General features: G+C 39.7%; 1 protein-coding gene across 1 annotated transcript in view; it reads right to left on the bottom strand.

Annotated features, from left to right (window-relative positions):
- LOC140725372 (phosphatidylinositol 3,4,5-trisphosphate 5-phosphatase 1-like) overlaps positions 1-17,733 on the bottom strand; it is a 35,775-nt gene extending 18,042 nt beyond the window's left edge. The window contains exons 1-2 of the mRNA XM_073040772.1: positions 17,658-17,733; positions 16,957-17,076 (exon numbers count right to left, since the gene is read on the bottom strand). Coding sequence (XP_072896873.1) covers positions 16,957-17,076; positions 17,658-17,695 — 158 coding nt within the window. The 5' untranslated portion in view covers positions 17,696-17,733. The remainder of the gene's footprint in view (positions 1-16,956; positions 17,077-17,657) is intronic.
- Positions 17,734-19,493: the final 1,760 nt, after the last annotated feature.

The raw sequence follows: 19,493 nt of genomic DNA, 5'->3' as shown, positions 1-19,493 counted from the left end.
GGAAATAAAGATGAGAAACGGATAAAGCTGTTAAAACGTCCAGAGTTGGACGTGGTTGATCTGTCTGGTTTGGCAGAATTGTTTGGAGAAATTGAGAGTTCTAAAGATGTTCTCGATGGTCCCGAGAGTGAAATGAGGGCAGTCTTAGAGGAGAAGGGTATCCTTGCTGTGGAGAAGTCAGCTGACATGGCCGAGGAGGTTGTTTCAGCTCGCAGGGTTGCGCCTTCCCCAACAGGGGGCTGCCTGGAGAGTTACTGGAAGGAGGGGGGGACGTTAGAATTTGAAAAAGGTACGGGTGTTGAAAACCTGGAAGAGGCCAATGTCCCGTTTGAGTGTGTCCAAGATGGGGATACACATGGTGCTGAACCTAGTCACGGAACTCAAGGGAAAGGGGGATGTGTAGTTCCCAAATTGAATGAAGAAAATTTAAAGGCTGGACTGATATCAAAAGCAGCAACCAGGCTACAGAGACAATGGCTTGGTACCACAAAGCCTGTGAATCAATTACAGGTTGAGTTGGAAGGTAAAGGGGCCCCACACGCTATTGTTATTCCAGAGTGTGGTGTGAAAAGGCAGAATTTGAAATGCTGTCTGAACAAAGCGAGATCGCTTGCGGATCTTAAATTGGAAACTAATAGCATGACGGGTCCTGAAGAGAAAAACGACAAATTGCCTAAAATTAAGGAATTGGGTGGTCTAAGTTTGGAACACTTACTTTGATAAGTCTGATAAAATAACTCCTATGAAAGGAGCGGGCGAAAGCCTATTTCGCCAGGGTGCCCAAGATCGCCACGAGGGAATTAACCGGAAAAAAGGCGAGGGTTAATGGGGACGCGATTTTTAAAATAGCAGAAGCCGGTTTTAAGGGATTTTGACAAAGTATGTGAATAATAAAGACAACACCCATGGAAGCTTGACTGTTAAGTTTGAAAGTAGCATAAAAATTTGTCTTTTGCATGAACCTTTGTAGATGTATGTAAGCTAAGATCACACCACCTTAGTTATGTTGCTGAAGAAAGCAAATAAATAAGGTGGTTATTGAGCTGAAGTTTGATGCTACCAGGCGTTAGTAGGGCACATGAGGTTAAGGTATTAAAGAAAAGGGGCACTGTACTTGTTACCTGTTTAGATACTGACTTGAATGTATAACAGTAGTACTCTGTGAAGAGAAAAGCTTGTGTAGTATGTAGATTCAAAAAAAAAAATTCCTGTGTCAACCTGTTTTTAACCGCTGGTTAAAAACCCATTATGGGGGGAGGTGTTATGCCGTTGGCCCCCTCCTTTGTGAAAATCGCAAGAACTCTAGTTAAGGGGGGTCAACTGACCCAAGAGAGAGAGACGTGCGAAAGACCACGTTCTCCCAGGAAGCAGAATAAAAGTGACTTTGACTATTGTCTCATGGAGACCACCTGAAAAGCCCTCGGGCAAAGTGGGCTGGTTGAGAGAGAGATCGCATTACCTGCAACTTGATTGACACCTGCGATCCCGTGAAGAAGTATAAAGGCGGGTCTGAGGGGAGGACCCTCAGATGCACCAAGGAAACACACAAAGGAGAAACGCTAGAAATCCTGCGACAGCGTTTTAATAGCTACAGCCGGTGGTGGGGTTCGTGTGCGTCCTTCCCTTGCCTGGGATTGGCGACTTCACCACGGAAGACGGCCTAGCTACAGGGGAAGCCACAGATGAGAGTCCATTCCCCCAACGAGACTTCCGACTACCTCCTACAGGTTGGAAAACCTGTCGGGTAAATGCTTCATGTTCTCTGTCTTTCTAACTAAAAGTGCACCAACGCGACACTTCCGCCGGCAACTAAGTGAAACTGCCGTGATCTAAAAGACTTTTAGATATCCAGTGAACGATATAAAATCTACATTACCCCTAGACGACGATCGAGCTTGTGTTTTGAATGATTATTATTACACCGGTGTTTTAGATTGAGTTTTGACGATTTGAATGTTTTGTATTAACCATACGTTTGTGCCCTTGTTGAATAAAACGTTTGAAAATAGTAGCATCCGACTCAGCTGATCCATCTATCTTTGCTGGTAAGTTACCTGGTTACGGGGTTTTCGTAACAACAAGTACACTAATGTGGGATAGAATCTGCACAACACTGTGTTCACAAGTACACTCATGTGGGACAGAATCTGCACAGTGCTGTATTCACAAGTACACTAATGAGGGACAGAATCTACACAACGCTGTGTTCATAAGTACTCTAATGTGGGATAGAATCTGCACAACACTGTACTCACAAGTACACTAATGAGGGACAGAATCTACACAATGCTGTGTTCACAAGTACACTAATGTGGGATAGAATCTGTAAAATGCTGTGTTCACAAGTACACTAATGTGGGACAGAATCTGCACAACGCTGTGTTCACAAGTACACTAATGTGGGATAGAATCTGCACAATGCTGCGTTCACAAGTACACTAATGTGGAATAGAATCTGTACAATGCTGTGTTCACAAGTACACTAATGTGGAATAGAATCTACACAACGCTGTGTTCACAAGTACACTAATGTGGGATAGAATCTGCACAATGCTGCATTCACAAGTACTCTAATGTGGATTAGATTCTACACCAATGCTTATTTGAATATATACAGGCTTTCAGTCCAGCTGTGGAGTCTGACTTCGGCAGACTGAATCCATTACGAGTGTGCAAAGGCCTCTGAATGACAGTCTACTCAATTTTTCAGCGTAGAGAGTTGCCATATATGGGGATCCTTTGCATTGTTATACAGATCAGGTCAGGTGAAGTCCTGAACTGGGTTTAATTCTTCCCCTGAACATGGATGTAATTGCTTTATTTTATATCTTCCTGTACTTATTAAGAATGAGATACATAAATTCTTTCTGATATTTATTCAATTTGGTTTTGGTTTTATCCCTTCAATATCGCCTAGTAAAAATAATATTGGATTATGTGGAAGTTGTGTTCCAATAATTTGTTCCAATAAAACTCTTAAATTTGTCCAAAAGGGTTGAATTTTAGAACAAGACCAAGTAGAATGTAAAAAAGTACCGTTTTCTTGGTCACATCGGAAACACTGATCGGATAAATTTGGATTGCACTGGCAGTAGCCAAAAAGGCTATTGCAGTTACTTGGAAATCGGATACATATTTAAGTATAGATCGTTGGAAGAAGGAAATTTATAGCTGTATTCCATTTGAAAAAATTACTTATAATTTAAGAGATAAATATGAAACATTTTTGAAAATTTGGCGCCCTTATTTACAAAAGACAGGATTAAATATATAGGTGCTCCGAAGATGAAATAATTGGTTATTTGGGGAAAGAAATATATATAGTAAAGTTATTACAAACTCCATGGAGCATGTGGGGATCTTCTGATATCCAGGCACTCTTTCTTTTTTTTCTTTCTTTCTTTTTTCTATAGGGGTGTTAGGGGGGAGGGGTTAAGGGGAGGGGGGAAGGGTATATACATTTTTTGTTCATATATTTTCTTTTAATTCTGTAATTATTTGAAAACTCAATAAAAAAGTTTATTAAAAAAAAAGAATTAGATACATTCATTGGTACAGAATTCTGTTTTATGCATCTCCTGCCAGCAATTAGAAGAGGGCGCTAATTATAAAACTGCACTGTTTATAAATGTGTGCTACCATGAATGACCAGGCTACTATGTATGTAGATTCAATTGTCAGTGATAACTTCACTTGTGAGTTATCAGATATTAATCTAAAGCTTGTGTATTTATATACTCCGAGGCCACTTTATTAAGTATACCTGTACACCAGCTCTGTAGTACAAATATCTAATCAGCCAATAATAGATGATGTGAGGAGTTAATTATAGTCCATAGGCTTGGTTATTAATGAACTATAAGAGCTACTAAAGGAATAAGTGAATAATTATTAATGCATTACATGGAAAGTTAATGATAGATTTCAGGGAGAGATATTGGATGATAGGAAAGGTATGGGTTACAGAGAAAATTAGTTTTAGACTAAAAGAAAAGTTCTTTTTATAATATATGAAATTATTAAGGGGCTATAGAAAGAGTTAGTACTGATCTAAAGGGAGGTTTATTAATTGGCTATAAATGCATTATTAGGCACCACAGTGATTAATCGTCTACAGGCAAAATTGCAAATGAACTACAAGGATAGTAGTTACTGGCTAAATGGAGAACAATGAATGTATTATAAATTGGATTATTATTGTTTATAAAGAGGGTTATTGATTGACTATATAGTTGTTAATGTGTAATAGACAGAATTGTTAATAGCATTGTCAAAAGTATTAGCTGGCTATCGGGAAATATATTAATGGGCTACAAGGAGTTATTAATGAACCAAAGACTTCATTGAACTATACTGAGTTATTAAGTGCCAATTAAATGGCTATTCGTGAATTACATGATAACCTGTTAGTGGGGTACATTGCAAGATATTAAAGAGAGTTCATAATGGAATACATGAAGAGTTATTAATTGACCAGAGCATTAATAACAATGAACTAAAAGGAGAATTATTAATGAATTACTGGGTTGGTTATTAGTAACTAAAGGGGAAGTTGTAAATGGATCTCATGGGCTATATGTTGTGATATTAATGGTGTGCAGTGATATTTATTAATAGACTATAGAAAGTGTTATTAATTGACCACATGACAAGTTTTTTTTGGACAATAGGGAGGGACATGAACAGATGATTAGGTGAGTCATTGCTCAACTAAAGGCAGACCTATAAGTAGCCTAGAGGAGAGGGTTCTTAATCAACTACGTGATCATTTATTAATTAAATTCATGGACTGTTATTAATGGACAAGAGGGTGAATGTTATAGTCACATGGATAGCAGGGAGAGTTACTGACAGACTACACAAGGAGTTATTAATAAACTACAGGAAAGATTATTTATAAATTAATTGTTTAATTATTGGGAGGGTAATTCATGAACTACATAGAGAACTATGAATGGGCTACAGGAATAAGTTATGAATGGAATACTTTGAGTGTTATTAATGCACAATGGAGAGAGGAATTAGAGGGAGTAACTAATCAATTGAAAAGGAGATTGTAATAAATAGACTATGTGGATTGCAGAATTGCATGGAGAGTCATTAATCGACAAACGAGATTTATCAATGGATTTTAGGAACAGTCATAATGAATCATGAAGAAATCTTTACCAATTACTTACTCAAAGTCCATTTTTCATATACAACATGAAAAATTATCAAACACGAGGAAATCTGCAGATGCTGCAAATTCAAGCAACACACACAAAATGCTGGTGGAACACAGCAGGCCATGCAGCATCTGTAGGAAGAAGCACTGTCGACGTTTCGGGCTGAGACCTTTTGTCAGGACTAACTGAAAGGAAAGATAGTAAGAGATTTGAAAATAGGAGGGGGAGGGGGAAATGCGAAATGATAGGAGAAAACTGGAGGGGTGGGGTGAAGTTAAGAGCTGGAAAAGTGATTGGCAAAAGGGATACAGAGCTGGAGGAAGGAAAGTATCATGGGATGGGAGGCCTCGGGAGAAAGAAAGGGGGGAACACCAGAGGGAGATGGAGAACAGGCAGAGTGATGGGCAGAGAGAGAGAAAAAAAGGGGGGGGGGAACTAAATATGTCAGGGATGGGGTAAGAAGGGGAGGAGGGGCATTAACAGAAGTTAGAGAAGTCAATGTTCATGCCATCAGGTTGCAGGCTACCCAGACAGAATATAAGGTGTTGTTCCTCCAGCTTGAGTGTGGCTTCATCTTGACAGCAGAGGAGGCAGCACTCGGATACAGAGTATCATTAAATAGTCAGAGGGAGGATCTGAATGAATTATAGATACCATTATTTCCTGGCTAATGGCTGACTACAAGAGTTAACGATAGGTCTTATAGAAGGTTACTCATAGATTATAGGGAGGAATAGGAATCTTTATGCAATCCTTTACAACCTTGGCATATGAACCTTTTATGACTTCTTGTGGCATACTGATATTTCATATGGTAGGTTGTTTATACATCACTGTTATAATTAAGAATGATCAAATGGGGAGTAGTTAATAGGCTAAAACAGAGCATATAATCCACTATATGGGATTATTGATGAACCACAGGGAAATTACTGGTCGTCCACAATAGAGAGCTATTAAAGGACTACATAGAGATTTATTGAGCGGTTGAGCAGAGAACTATCAAATGACAGTAGGAACTTAAGAATATGATTTTGAGAAAGTCCATAAAAGTGAGTGTCTAGATAGTTCTGGACAAAGAGCTGAACATTCCTGGACACATGGGGTGTTATTAATGGAGAGAAGGGAATGTTATTCACAAATAGCATTGGAATATGTTATTTAACTACAGGGATAATTATTACAAAATGACACAGAGAACTATTACATGATGATAGGGTTAAATATTAAGAGACACTAATAATACTTAGTAGGGATATAGGGATAGGTATTATAGACTGAAAGGAGAGTTATTAGTGAAATACAGGCTATGGATTATGTTATTAATGGACCAATGTTTGGGGGGGTATTAATTTATAATTGGGAGATGATTAATAGGGTATCTATAAAGTTACTACTTATCTATAGGGGATTATTAATGGATTGCATGGGTAGTTATTAATGGTATATTTGGGGAGTCACTAATTGGCTATAAATGGAATATAAGAAGAATTATTAAAATGCTATTTTAAAGTTATTAATGGAATAGATGGACAGTCCTTAATCATCAATAAGGAAAATTATTCATGATCAAAAGGAGAGTTGATTTATAAATTACATTTTGGGTTATTAAGAGACTGGAGCAATCAATATCGTACAGGTACACTTATAAATGAACAACATGGGAAGTTAGTAATTAGTTATGCAAAGATTATTATTGTCTTAATGAGTTATTAATTGACAGGAGGAGTGGAATGTATATTAAGTTATTATTGGGCTACTGGGAAGCACTAATGGGCAGCAGAGAGTCTGAAAATGTTAACTGAGTATACAGGGAGTTATGTTTAGGTTGCAGCAAGATTTATTAATGGAAAACCCATAGAAATAGATAGAATGCAGGGAGGGAATGTAATAGATCACTTAGAGTGTAATTAATGGATTACATGGGTGTTATGTAATGAACCGGAGGTGATTAGGGAGCTTAAGGTAAATGAGTCCTTATGAGCCAATGATCACAATGTGATTGAGTTCAACTTGAAATTTGATAGGGAGAAAGTAAAGTCGGACATGGCAGTATTTCAGTGGAGTAAAGGAAATTACAGTGATATGAGAGAGGAGTTGGTCAGAGTAAATTGGAGGGAGCTGCTGGCCGGGATGACAGCAGAACAGCAATGGCATGAGGTTCTGGGGAAAATGAGGAAGGTGCAGGACAGATGTATTCCAAAAACAAAGAAATGCTCAAAACAGACAAGTTAGGGAAACATTTAATTGCAGTAAGGGGAAATATGAGGCTATCAGGCAGGAACTTGGAAGCATAAATTGGAAACAGATGTTCTCAGGGAAACGTTCAGAAGAAATGTGGCAAATGTTCAGGGTATATTTGCAAGGGGTGCTGCATAGGTACATTCCAATGAGACAGGGAAAGGATGGTAGGCTACAGGAACTGTGGTGTACAAAGGTTGTTATAAATCTATTCAAGAAGAAAAGAAGAGCTTACGCAAGGTTCAAAAAACTAGGTAATGATAGAGATCTACAAGATTATAAGGCTAGCAGGAAGGAGTTTAAGAATGAAATTAGGAGAGCGAGAAGGGGGCACGAGTAGGCCTTGGCAGACAGGATTAAGAAAAACCCCAAGGCATTCTACAAGTATGTGAAGAACAAGAGGATAAGATGTGAGAGAATAGGACCAATCAAGTGTGACAGTGGAAAAGTGTGTATGGAACCAGAAGAGATAGCAGAGGTACTTAATGAATACTTAGCTTCAGTATTCACTTCGGCTGAAATGGCTAGCACGAGAGGGCATAGTTTTAAGGTTCTTGGATATAGGTATAGAGGAGATGTCAGGGGTAAGTTTTTTACGCAGAGTGGTGTGTGCATGGAATGGGCTGCCAGTGGAGGTGGAAACGATAGGGTCTTTTAAGAGACTGCTGGATAGGTACATGGAGCTCAGAAAAATAGAGGTCTATGGGTAAGCCTAAGTAGTTCTAAGGTAGAGACATGTTCCGCACAGCTTTGTCGACTGAAGGGCCTGTATTGTGCTGTAGGTTTTCTATGTTTCTTATGTTTGATGGCTTGGGGTCTGTACTCGCTGGAATTCAGAAGGATGAGAGGGGATCTCATTGAAACCTTTCTAGTGTTGAAAGGTATAGACAGAGTAGATGTGGAAAGGATGTTTCCCATGGTGGAAGAGTCTAGGACAAAAGGACACAGTCTCAGAACAGAGGGGAGCGCCTTTCAAAACTGAGATGCAGAGAAATTTCTTTAGCCAGAGGGTGCTGAATTTGTGGAATTTTTTGTCATTGATAGCCGTGGAGGCCAAGTTGTTGGATACATTTAAGGCAGAGATTGATAGGTTCTTGATTGGACATGGCATCAAAGGTTACAGGGAGAAGGCCGGGAACTGGGGTTGAGGAGGGGAAGAAAGGATCGGCCATAATTAAATGGCAGAGCAGACTCAATAGGCCCAATGACCTAATTCTGCTCCTATGTCTTACAGTCTTATGATTAGATATTATTCACCTACGGAGAAGACTATAAATGTCGGAACAGACTACATGGGCAGTTAGTAATGGAAATACAGAGATTTGTTGATGGGTTGCAGGAAATGTTCTTAACAACTTACATTTGGAGTTATTAATGCTTCTTCAGAAGTACCATTTATGACTGCATGGAGAGCTTATAATTGACGGCAGAAAGGGTTACTAACAGATTACACAAAGAGTTATTAACGGGTGAATTACATGATGGATTATTAATGGAGAATGGAGTGTTATTACTTTAACACATGAAGTACTGTATTATTAACGGACTGTAGAGACAATTAGTAGACCACATAGAATGTTAGTAACGGTCTATAGAGAGGGTTATCTGTGAATCACATGGAGAGCTCTTAATAGATTCTGTGGAGTGTTATCAATGAGCTACAGTGAGTTATTTATTGGGTACATTGGGAGTTATTAATTGGCAGAAGAGTTAGTTATGAACTATGTGGAGAGTTATTAGTGAATCACAGTTGTACAGAGTCATTAATGAATTGTAAGGAAATTTCACAAGGGAATGCAGTTATTGAAGGATTTGGAAAGCATTTAGTGGACTATTTGGAGAATACTTGAAGTACAGAGAATGTTATAAATAAATAGTTATTAATGACCTACCAGTAGAGTTACTGATGGATTATAAGGAGTGATATAAACAGGATATGGAGGAGCTGTTGATGGACAATGAGAGCTAATAGAGAGATTTATTGATGCATTATTAGTAAAGCTATTAACAAAAATTATTAATGGACTATGAGAGAGTTGTTACAAAAGTGCAGTACAACATATAAATAGATTACAATGGAGTTATTAAAGGACTGCACAGCCATTTCTGGGTGTATTGAGCGCCATGAAGAATTATACAGACAGATGTTAATGTGTTTCATGAAGAGTTAATAATGGGCATGAAGGAAAGGTAATGGGTGTAACAACAGGTGGCACCAATCAACATTTTAGTGAGTTATTAGTGGGTTTGGGGTGAGGGTTTCTAAAGGACCAGGGAAGTTTTAACATTTTATTATTGTTATTAATTGCTTAAGATGGCTTTAATAGGCTACTGAGACAGTTATTATTAGGCCGTCAGGAACAATATTAATTGGCAAGTTTGTTTTATTAAAGGATTATAAGAGAGCTTACTAACTGGAAACAGGAGGATTATCAATAGACATACTGGCAGGCTATTAATGGACAAGTAGATAGGATTATTTGCACTGATGTCTTTAAGTTATAAATTCATTAAGTCAACACTTGCCACATATCAATGTGCTCTTAATTTGTAGGCCTTAATTGTGTGTAAATTTGGCTGAAGCATTACGTCAATAATTTGATCCATTGCTGTTAATTGATGGTAAAGATCTTTGACAGATACAGAAGACTCTACCTATCTGTACGTTCTTTCTTCTTTTAGGGCCAAAATCCACACAGCTGGGGCTTGGAGCAGAAATCCTGGTTTTCAGAGGATGATCTCTGAACAATTTCAGTATTCTCTTGGTATTCCTGGAATAACTAAAACTCCACGTCTGAATGGACTCTTAACTCATTTGTTGGTACCTCAGCCATTTTTCACATCAGTTCTTGTCACTGGAATTCATTCCCACTCATTTGTCTAATATTCATCACGAGTCCCACCATTACAACAAGACCAGGATCTGCCCTCCAGGTTTTACATTTTCACCATTTAATGAGATTATAGTTGATCTAAAATCCAAACTTCCCTCAGATACCTTGATTACTTGCTATCAAGGTTATGTTGATTTGTGATGTGAATGTGTGCCATGTATGAACATGTATAACTTTCCATGGTAGATGATCCCAAACATTCACAACCTTTAGAGCTTTTCTTTATTTTGGCCCTAGTGAGTGATCCATTATTCTAATGTTCTGACCAATAGATTCAGGATCTCCTCACTGGTAAAGCATTATCTCAAGTGGCTTGGTCAAACGATATACCAGAAATACAGTATACATTTCAATGGGGTCACCTCACTAGGGGAAGAAGCTGCATGCATCTTGTCTCTCTTCAAAAGACAAAGCCCTCATCCCAGTCAACATAGCTCCACTAACTTTGGGGTCAAGTAATATCCACGCTTAGGTATAAGATCAATAATGTATTCCAAGTATGGTCTCATCAAAAGTCAGTTAGTCTTCTACTTTGTTGAGCACTTAGAAGTGGAACTTGCTGGTGGCCAAACATTTCTATTTCCCATTTCTATGACCTCCTCTTGAGCCAAGATGAGGCCACCCACAGGGTGGAAGGGCAACACCTTATATTCCATCTGAGCAGCCTCCAATCCATTAGCATGAGTATCAATTTCTCCTTCCAGTAAAAATATTTTTCCCACCTCCTTGACTTCTCTTCTTTTCCCCACACTGACCTCTTACTTCTTCTCACCTGCCTGTCACCACCCCTCCTCCTTCACCCCTCTTATCAGGTTCCTTCCTCTCCATCCCTTTATCATTCCTACCCACCTAGCTTCACCTAGCACCTTTAGCTGTCCTCCTTCACAAACCCCCCTCCACCACCTTTTTATTCTGGCACCTTCCCATTTTATTTCCAGTCCTGAAGAAGGGGCTCCGTCTGAAATGTTGGCTGTTTATTCATTTCCATGGATGCTTCCTGGCCTGCTGAGTTCTTCCAGCGTTTTGTGTGTGTTGTTTTGGACGTCCAGCCTCTGCAGACTTTCTCCTGTTTATTATTAGACCCTTGCACTCCAATTTACTTGTAACTGAAGGGCAGTGACTTAGCTAACACACGTGTGAGGAGTATGCATGACCTCTCGGTGATTCTGGGGAATTTCCTGTGGTTGCTCTGGATTCTTCCCACATTCCATACAAGTGTGGTTCTTTGTAAAAACTCCCCTTGTGTGTAACGATGTGCTAGAATGCTGGGGGCGGGCAGGAACCGGAAGGTGCTGAGAATCAAGTAAAGGATTATTGCAGGAGTAGTGTAAACGGGTGGTTGATGATGAGCGAGCCCAATGACCTGTTTCTGTGCTGTATCACTCTATAGCTCTATGAAGGCTGACTATTATTCTTCAACATTTATTTCTGCTTTATCAAATATGATAGATTCTTTATAAAAACACTCAACCACAAAAATCTATATTTCCACCTAGCCTTTCAAAAGAAAAGTCCTGCTCTTTCATTTTTCTTACTGAAGTACAAATACAGTTTCCACAACTTCTGAACATACCCATTTGCAGATGTTTTGTAAGACTTTCATACCTTACTTCAGCAGCATCAGTGACAATCTGAAGATAGAGCAGCTCACCTCCATCGCTGAAAGTAGTTATGACCCACTTCTTCCTCCTCCATGTCATCTGGTTATCACTCACTTACAATCAAAACAAATATGTTGCCCCTATTTTATGCCACCAATTTTATAATAGCTGCTTAGTTATATTTTTCCAAAGACTTTTTAAAACTGAATATTACATATCTGCTGGTTTCCTCTTCATTGCTGGCTACAGACTTAGAAAACTTAGAAACTTTTGACAGATTGTTTCTTTGTATAAATCTGAACTGCAGCATATCATTTTCTAAATGCACTGTTCCAACATAACCAAAAATATGTTTCCAACATTTTCTTTGCTACTGTGAGTTAGCCTACTCACCTATAGTTCTGTGTTCTCTCTCCCTCTCTCTCTCTCTCTATCATTTCCTGTGTAATGGGATTCCGATCTGCATTTTCCGATCAATGGACGTCATTCTAAACCCATCTCCATAACCAACAGTTTCAAAATCTTAGAATGCACACCAAGTTCAAAGAGTATGACAGCTTTGAATTCCAATAAATTTACTTCTATTAAAAAAAAGGCTTTAGTGGGAACATTCTTTTTCCCCACATTTTAGGAATATTTTTGGACTTTTTCACCATGACTTTTCCTCATTCCCATTACCCAATCCTCCCAATCACAATTTGTTTTAGCTGCATTAAACTCTTGACAAGATACAATTATTTAACCTCCATTATCAATAGATGGATCTCTTTACTGTGATGTTTTGTTTCCTAAGGGAATGTATAATCATTACAAATTATGATGTAGTCTTAAATCTCCCTTCAATTCAGTTTTTGAAACCTGCTTCAACAAACTTGCAGTTTATTTGTTCATATGTAAGGATTTACATTTGGGCATGATGAAAACACTCCAAAATTCAAGGTTTTTTTTTCTCTCTTATTGCAGCCAGTCTTTCCCAGAGACTTCTTTTCTAAAACAACACTAGCATTTTTGAAATAAAATAACATGTTTCAAGTTTGGTCCCTTGACATATTGATTCCAGCATAGTACAACCGCAAATCTGCCAAGACTCACGTACATGTTGTTGTGTTTGCTGTACCAGCTTGCATTTTCCTTTATATATATTCTGACCAAAACTATAGCACCCTGAAGGTATCTGTACACAGTGCCAGAGAGTATTTTCTGCCCTCTTTCTAAATTCCTCCTAAAGTGATTCTCCATGTCGATTTATGCTGTGGAGGACCATTGATTTTATATCCTCCTTCACAATCAGGGCTATTCCAATCCACTCCATCCTTTTACCAATTTGCCTGTCTTAAGAGACTGAAACTGTTGGGTTTTCAGTCCTGGCCATTCTACAATTCTGCCTCCATGCTGGTTAGATAATCAGAACTATTTATTTAGTTTTGTGCTTTTATTCATTCATTTTTAATAAATGCACCACACATTTATATACAGCTTCTTCAGCTTTTGCTCTTTTTACTCTTCTGGCATAACCCAAGTCACCAACATCCTGGAGATTATAGTAAGCCCTCCATCGTTCCTGCTCTGCGTGACTTTGCACAATGCTTCTCGATTCAACAATCCTGACTTTGTTCTTCCTGCCGTTGAATCTAGCCTTACAGAATCCTTCCTTTTTCTCACCCTCCTCTTCAGCTTTATTATTTTAAAACTCTACTTGCCACATTGGCCCTGCCTTGGTATCAATGGATTCCCATTGCTATATCCCAATGTTTCTCCTCTTTCCAATCTACTAGAACAACATTCCTTCTGGCTGTGTGCTACTTTTACATATTTATACCTGACCAAAACGGTGCTTTTTAAAACAGGAAAACACTGCAAGGGAATATAGTCCAGAAACTAAGCTATTTGAGTTATTAGTGACATGAGAGAGGTAGCATATTTGGAAGGAAAATGATGACCTTGGGTTCTAAATGCTCCGAACTAGAGGCACGTTCTTACCTTATTTCATGGTTTGTTGCAGAGGAAAAAAACTCAATGATAATTATTCCCAGGTTTGTCCTCTCCTAATCTCTTCTCAAGTGTCACTCTTCTCAGAATGAGGTGGGTTATTTTTGCTCACAACCCAGGCTGACACTTTAATCCAGTACTGAGGGCATACCGCAGTTTGAAGTGCTATTTTTGACTGGGACATAGTAAGTGAGAACTTCACTGTTTGTACAGGGTCCAATAATAGGTTCTCCCTGCATCATGAGAAGCAGCACTGGGTATTCTACTAAAGCAGGGGTTTCCAACCCAGGGCAGCACAGACCCCTTCCTTAGTGGCACCGATCCATGGCGTAAGGCAGCTGGGAACCCTTTTTCTGATGGCATGGCTATTATTCTGCAGAAGTCATCAACACCTTGTGACGCTTTATCCACCATTAGCGGAGTAGTCTGCAGAATTGCTTCAGAGCCCCTGTAAGTGTTTTTGTAAAAGTGTAAAGAAATGAAAGGCAATCCAAGTTCCTTTTCTGAACCTGTCAACGCATGAATAATGTTCAGATATGACTGTGGCCAATTTGTTAACTTGAACCTAGATGCCTGAGATGCTGTCCCAGTGAAATTTGCATTGGTTCTGTTTGATTTGCAATGCAAATTAATTTCTTCATGCTTATACTTTATTATATCTTAAATGAGTATTTTTCATCAATGGAAAAAAACTATTAAGGTATATTTGCTGAATCTTAACATTGTTTTCAAGCTTCAGTTTCCAGATTACCTTCAAGTTGTACATGACTCGCCTTTGATCAGCTTCTGGGCATCAGATTCACCGTCACACTGACCCATTTTATTTTTATTCATTTGTTCTATATTAGAAATATTTCTGCCAGTACAACACATGAAGCAAACTGACTTTTCCCAGCTTCTCCTCCATTTCCTGCCAGCTCCTGTTCCATCACCGTTTGCACTGCCCTCTCGTCCCTACGCACATCTCTATTACCGACATGGTCCTCAAGTCATGGCATCATACACTGAGTAACTATTCCAATAACTATAACTAGAAGGTTATCCATACATAACCATTGGGAACTACAGTTTTATAGTACTGTAGTAGCATTGTTACATTCTAATTCATTCTGTACTTCTCTTAAATGCATAATTTATTAGTTAAGTGGTAGGTTGTTCTTTCTTATATGTTTTTAGCTATTTCCAAGAAATTTCAGCTAATGAGGTCGCCTCTTAATTAGGACAAAATGTACTGGTCCCGGTGTGTCACCATTAACAGGAATCCACTGTAAATACAACAGTAATGGCAAATAAATCTCTAAGCCATGAATATGATCTGAAAGCAGTGCACATAGAGGATAAAAATTAAATATAAATATTTGTAAATAGAAGATGAAGGGTGATGAGTACACATTCAAAACTGAAACAAACATTCAGAGATACATACTGTAGATGACAGGAAACTAATTAATACGAATGTGCCACTAAATACAACAATATCTGAGAAAATCAAGAGTTTGAAGGTGGGTCTACACTGGGACAGAGATACAAATATATAGGAAAACATTAATCTGCAGGAATAGAACTCTATCATTAATAAACTTATATAAGCTTAATTTATTAAAGGCAATACAAGTTCTTTTTGAACCTTTTCAAAGCACGAGTAATATTCCGGTTACTGCGGTCAATTTATTAGGTTGGAATTAGTTACCTGAGACGCTGATCCAGTACCAGTGACCCAGGTTCAATTCCCGCCACTGCCTGTAGGGAGTTTGTACATTCTGCCCATGACTTTGTGGGTTTCCCTCGGGTGCTCCAGTTTCCTCCCACAGTCCAAAGAGATGCTAGGTCAATTGGTCATTGTAAATTGTCCCGTGATTAGGCTGGGGTTAAATTGGGGGTTTGCTGGGAGGCATGCCTCGATGAGCCGGAAAGGCCTATTCCACACTGTATCCCAATAAATAAATAAAACTATACTTTCACATTAAGTAAACAGAATAAAATAATTGTTAAAAAGGACAGAAATGAATTACTTTCTGTCACTAAATGCTAGTTATGTTCCCTCGCACTATCTGGTGCCTGTGAGTCTGATGGCAGGCAAATACGACCTGGGGCTGGGACTCGTCCACATTTAGCACAGCTACTCAAGAGTTGCACTGCATCATCGAAGTGTCCAGTAACAGAACACAAAAGGGCTCAGCACAGAGACACAGCGGATCGAAGGAATATCCCCCTGCAAAGCAGGGCCAGGGAGAAAACAGATCTAGCCTGGGAAACATCAGAATGAAAAGCTGACAAGCGAAGTTATCATTGAATAATGGGTGGCCTTTAAAACAGGGATGCTCCAGCTGCAGTGTGGCCCTGTTCCTGAGAGAGCGAAGGATGAGCGAAGCAAAGATGCAGCTCCCTGAGTAACCTGAAAGGATTTGTTCTGCTAAGGGAGGAGCAAAAGGATGTGTAGCATCTGCATTAATCTTGCATAGTACTGGTACAGGCACGGTGGACAGACTGAATTCCCGTGCTATAACCGTTTTGTAACTTGCTGATACAGCTTATTAACTGTCTACCCCCAGGCTTCTCATCACACTATTCTCACATATTAAGCCACCCCTATACTGCCACAGAAGACCTTATAGTTGATCAAAAGCAGTTGCAACTCCAAATTGTTTAGGCAAAACCTAGGCGGAACTCTGCATTGTAACATTGACTTGTGTCACAAATCCAGTACAGTTCCAGAAAATGGAACCATTGCCCTTGCACACTCTGGGTCTACAATGAGGATGGTCTCACGTTTGAGTTGATTTTGTTCAACACCAACCAGTGCTGACTCACTTTGTAGGCTTGCTTGCCTATAACAGGGTCAGACTATGCAGTGAATGCACTGTATTGTTCTATGCACTCATGCTTGGCAAGGACTGGGCTAACGGAGCTCAGATTATGCTTTTAACAAGGCCCTAGACAGGTATGAAGTCATCACAAGTGCTGAGTTTTTCATCCTTTGAATTTGATCCTAATCCAGAGTTCACAGGGAGAGGCCCACATGAACTAACGCCTTTCCTCTTTTTGGGTTCTCAGTTATAGTACCTTGAGGGCTTGGCATCATCCTTGGCGGTGCTGTCTGGTAGGCACGGTAACGGCACTCGGTCTCGAGCCTTGGCAGCTGCTTTTTCTGCTACCACATTGGAGGACGATCTTGTTGCTAACCTAATGCAATGGTGAAAGGACACATCATTTCCAAGAAAATATTATTTCCTGTTCACACCAACTCAACATCAACTGTGCCCAGTATCTTTGTTGAGAACGTTCCGATCAGAATATTCAGCACATTTTATACACTGCCTGAACTGGAACTAACAGTTGTGTGACAAGACTTCCTCACCAATTTCATTCGCATGTAGGCAGTGCAGATAACAGCAAACTGGAGCACAGTGTTGGATTGGGAGTGACTGAATGGATTAGACAATAAAAAACAGATGAACTAGAAGTCTCTGGGTTCAATTCTCATTCCAAAGCATTGAGTGTATAAATCTAGGCTGACAATTTTGATAGGATGCTGGAGGTGCCATCTCCTAGACACAACCCTAGAGGCACATAGAGAGCATCCTATCAGGTGCATCACAGCTTTGTAAGGCAGACATCACGAAACCAGCTTCCCCTGATGAAGGGACTCGGCCTGATACATTTACTCTTCATTTCCCTCCATAGATGCTCCCTGACCTGCTGAGATCCTCCAGAACTTTGTGTCTGTTGCTTCCCTCTATTAATTTTGTACAATTAACACTAACCTTTTAAACGGACCTCTTGTATAACAGGGATAACTCATGGTTACAACCCCGGCACTGTATTTGTCTACCTGCACGACACTTTCTCTGCAACAACAACTCTGCATTCTGCATGGTTTGTTTTTGGTCCCTTTTATACCACCTCGGTGTATCCGTGTAAGGAATGATCTGCCGGGAAGGCATACAAATAGAGCTGCATCTCAGTCGGTGTGACAAAAATAAACCAATCACCAAATACCAAACAAAATTATGGAACCATGACAATCTCTTAGAAATAGAACTTATTCCTTAATTAGTGCCAAATCCATCCATAAAACAACATAACCAAACAAATCCCTGGTTATCCTCACATTTTTGCTTGCGGGAGCTGGCTCTGCGCAGGCATTTCCTATAAGAGATCACATAGCTGATTAAGTGCTTCGGGAAATCGCAAATATAATGACTTGCACAGTATAAAATGCAGTTGTCTGTCTTTAACTAATAGGCATATATTGTTTTGTGAGACCCCACTTCCAACATTTTTGTAGTACCATTGCAGTGGTTCCTAGTGGGTCCTCAGGTGGTTGAAAAGGCCAATCTGCAGACACGAGTAAGTGGTGGCAGTGGCTGATGATTGGGTCTTTTCGTTGTTCATTCTTTCCTTTCTCAGCTGCCCCTTGTTCTCTGCAGCCCAGCAGAGGTGGGTCTCATGTAGCACTGCTCCCTCTTGAACAGATTTCCTCCAGGTGCATCTATTGAGTGCAATGTCTTCCCACTTTTTAGATGTCATGTTGAATTTGTTCATGCTGATTTTTATGCTATTTTTGAAGCAATTTCTTTGCCCACCGGGGGCTCACTGACCTTCCTTCAACTGGGAGTCAAGTACCTGTTTGAGGAGATGTGAGTTTGGCATCCAAATGTCATGACTTATCTATCGGAGTTGGTGTTGTTTTATTGTGAAGGAGATGCTGTTCCTGTGGCCTCCTCCAGTACACCAGCGTTAGTACGTCTGTCCTTCCAGCTGATCCTCAAAACCTTTCATAAGGTTCTTTGGTAGGATTGTTCCAGGGTTTTCAGGTGGCCACTGTAGGTGGTCCATACTCAGATCTAGGAAGATCTGAATGTAGGAAGGACTACTGCTCTGCAGACTAAAAGTTTTGTTTGGGCCTGTATGTCACAGTCTTCAAAGACTCTTTTCCTTAATATTACATGGGCTTCACTAACATTGCTCAGGCGGTGGTTGATCTCTGAGTCGACGTCTGCTTTTGAGGAGAGAATGCAACCAAGGCAGGGAAAGTGAACTATATTTTCAAGGATAAATGACTGGCTTGGTGGTGGCTGAGAAAGGGATTGTGTCTTTTTAATATTTAAACCAAGACCCAGGGCACAATATGTCTTGCAAAGGTATTGGGGATACACTGGAGTTCTCTTTCAGAGTGTGCTGTGATGGCATTGTCATCTGCATAATGATGCTCCATGATAGTGGTTGTGCTGACCTTGTTCTTGGCCTGGAACTGGTTGACAGTGTTTTCCGTTCTGTGCACGAATGGGATTCCCTAAGTCAGGCCTTGGCCAATGAGGTGAAAGATGACAGCAATAAAAATGGCAAATAGGGTGGGTGCAATGAGAAAGTAAGGAGGCATGGGACCCAAGGGGATATTGCATTGTAGATCCAGAACTGGCTTGCCTGCAGAAGGCAACAATTGGTTGGAAATGGGTCATATTCTGCATGGAGATCAGTGACCAGTGGTGTGCCTCAGGGATCTGTTCTGGGACCCCTACTCTTCGTGATTTTTATAAATGACCTGGATGAAGAAGTGGAGGGATGGGTTAGTAAATTTGCTGATGACACAAAGGTTG

The sequence above is a fragment of the Hemitrygon akajei genome, chromosome 3 (assembly GCF_048418815.1).
Source record: "Hemitrygon akajei chromosome 3, sHemAka1.3, whole genome shotgun sequence".
Taxonomy (NCBI): Eukaryota; Metazoa; Chordata; class Chondrichthyes; order Myliobatiformes; family Dasyatidae; genus Hemitrygon; species Hemitrygon akajei.
The sequence above is the reverse complement of the archived record's forward strand: the minus strand, read 5'-3'. Positions and strand labels throughout refer to the sequence as shown.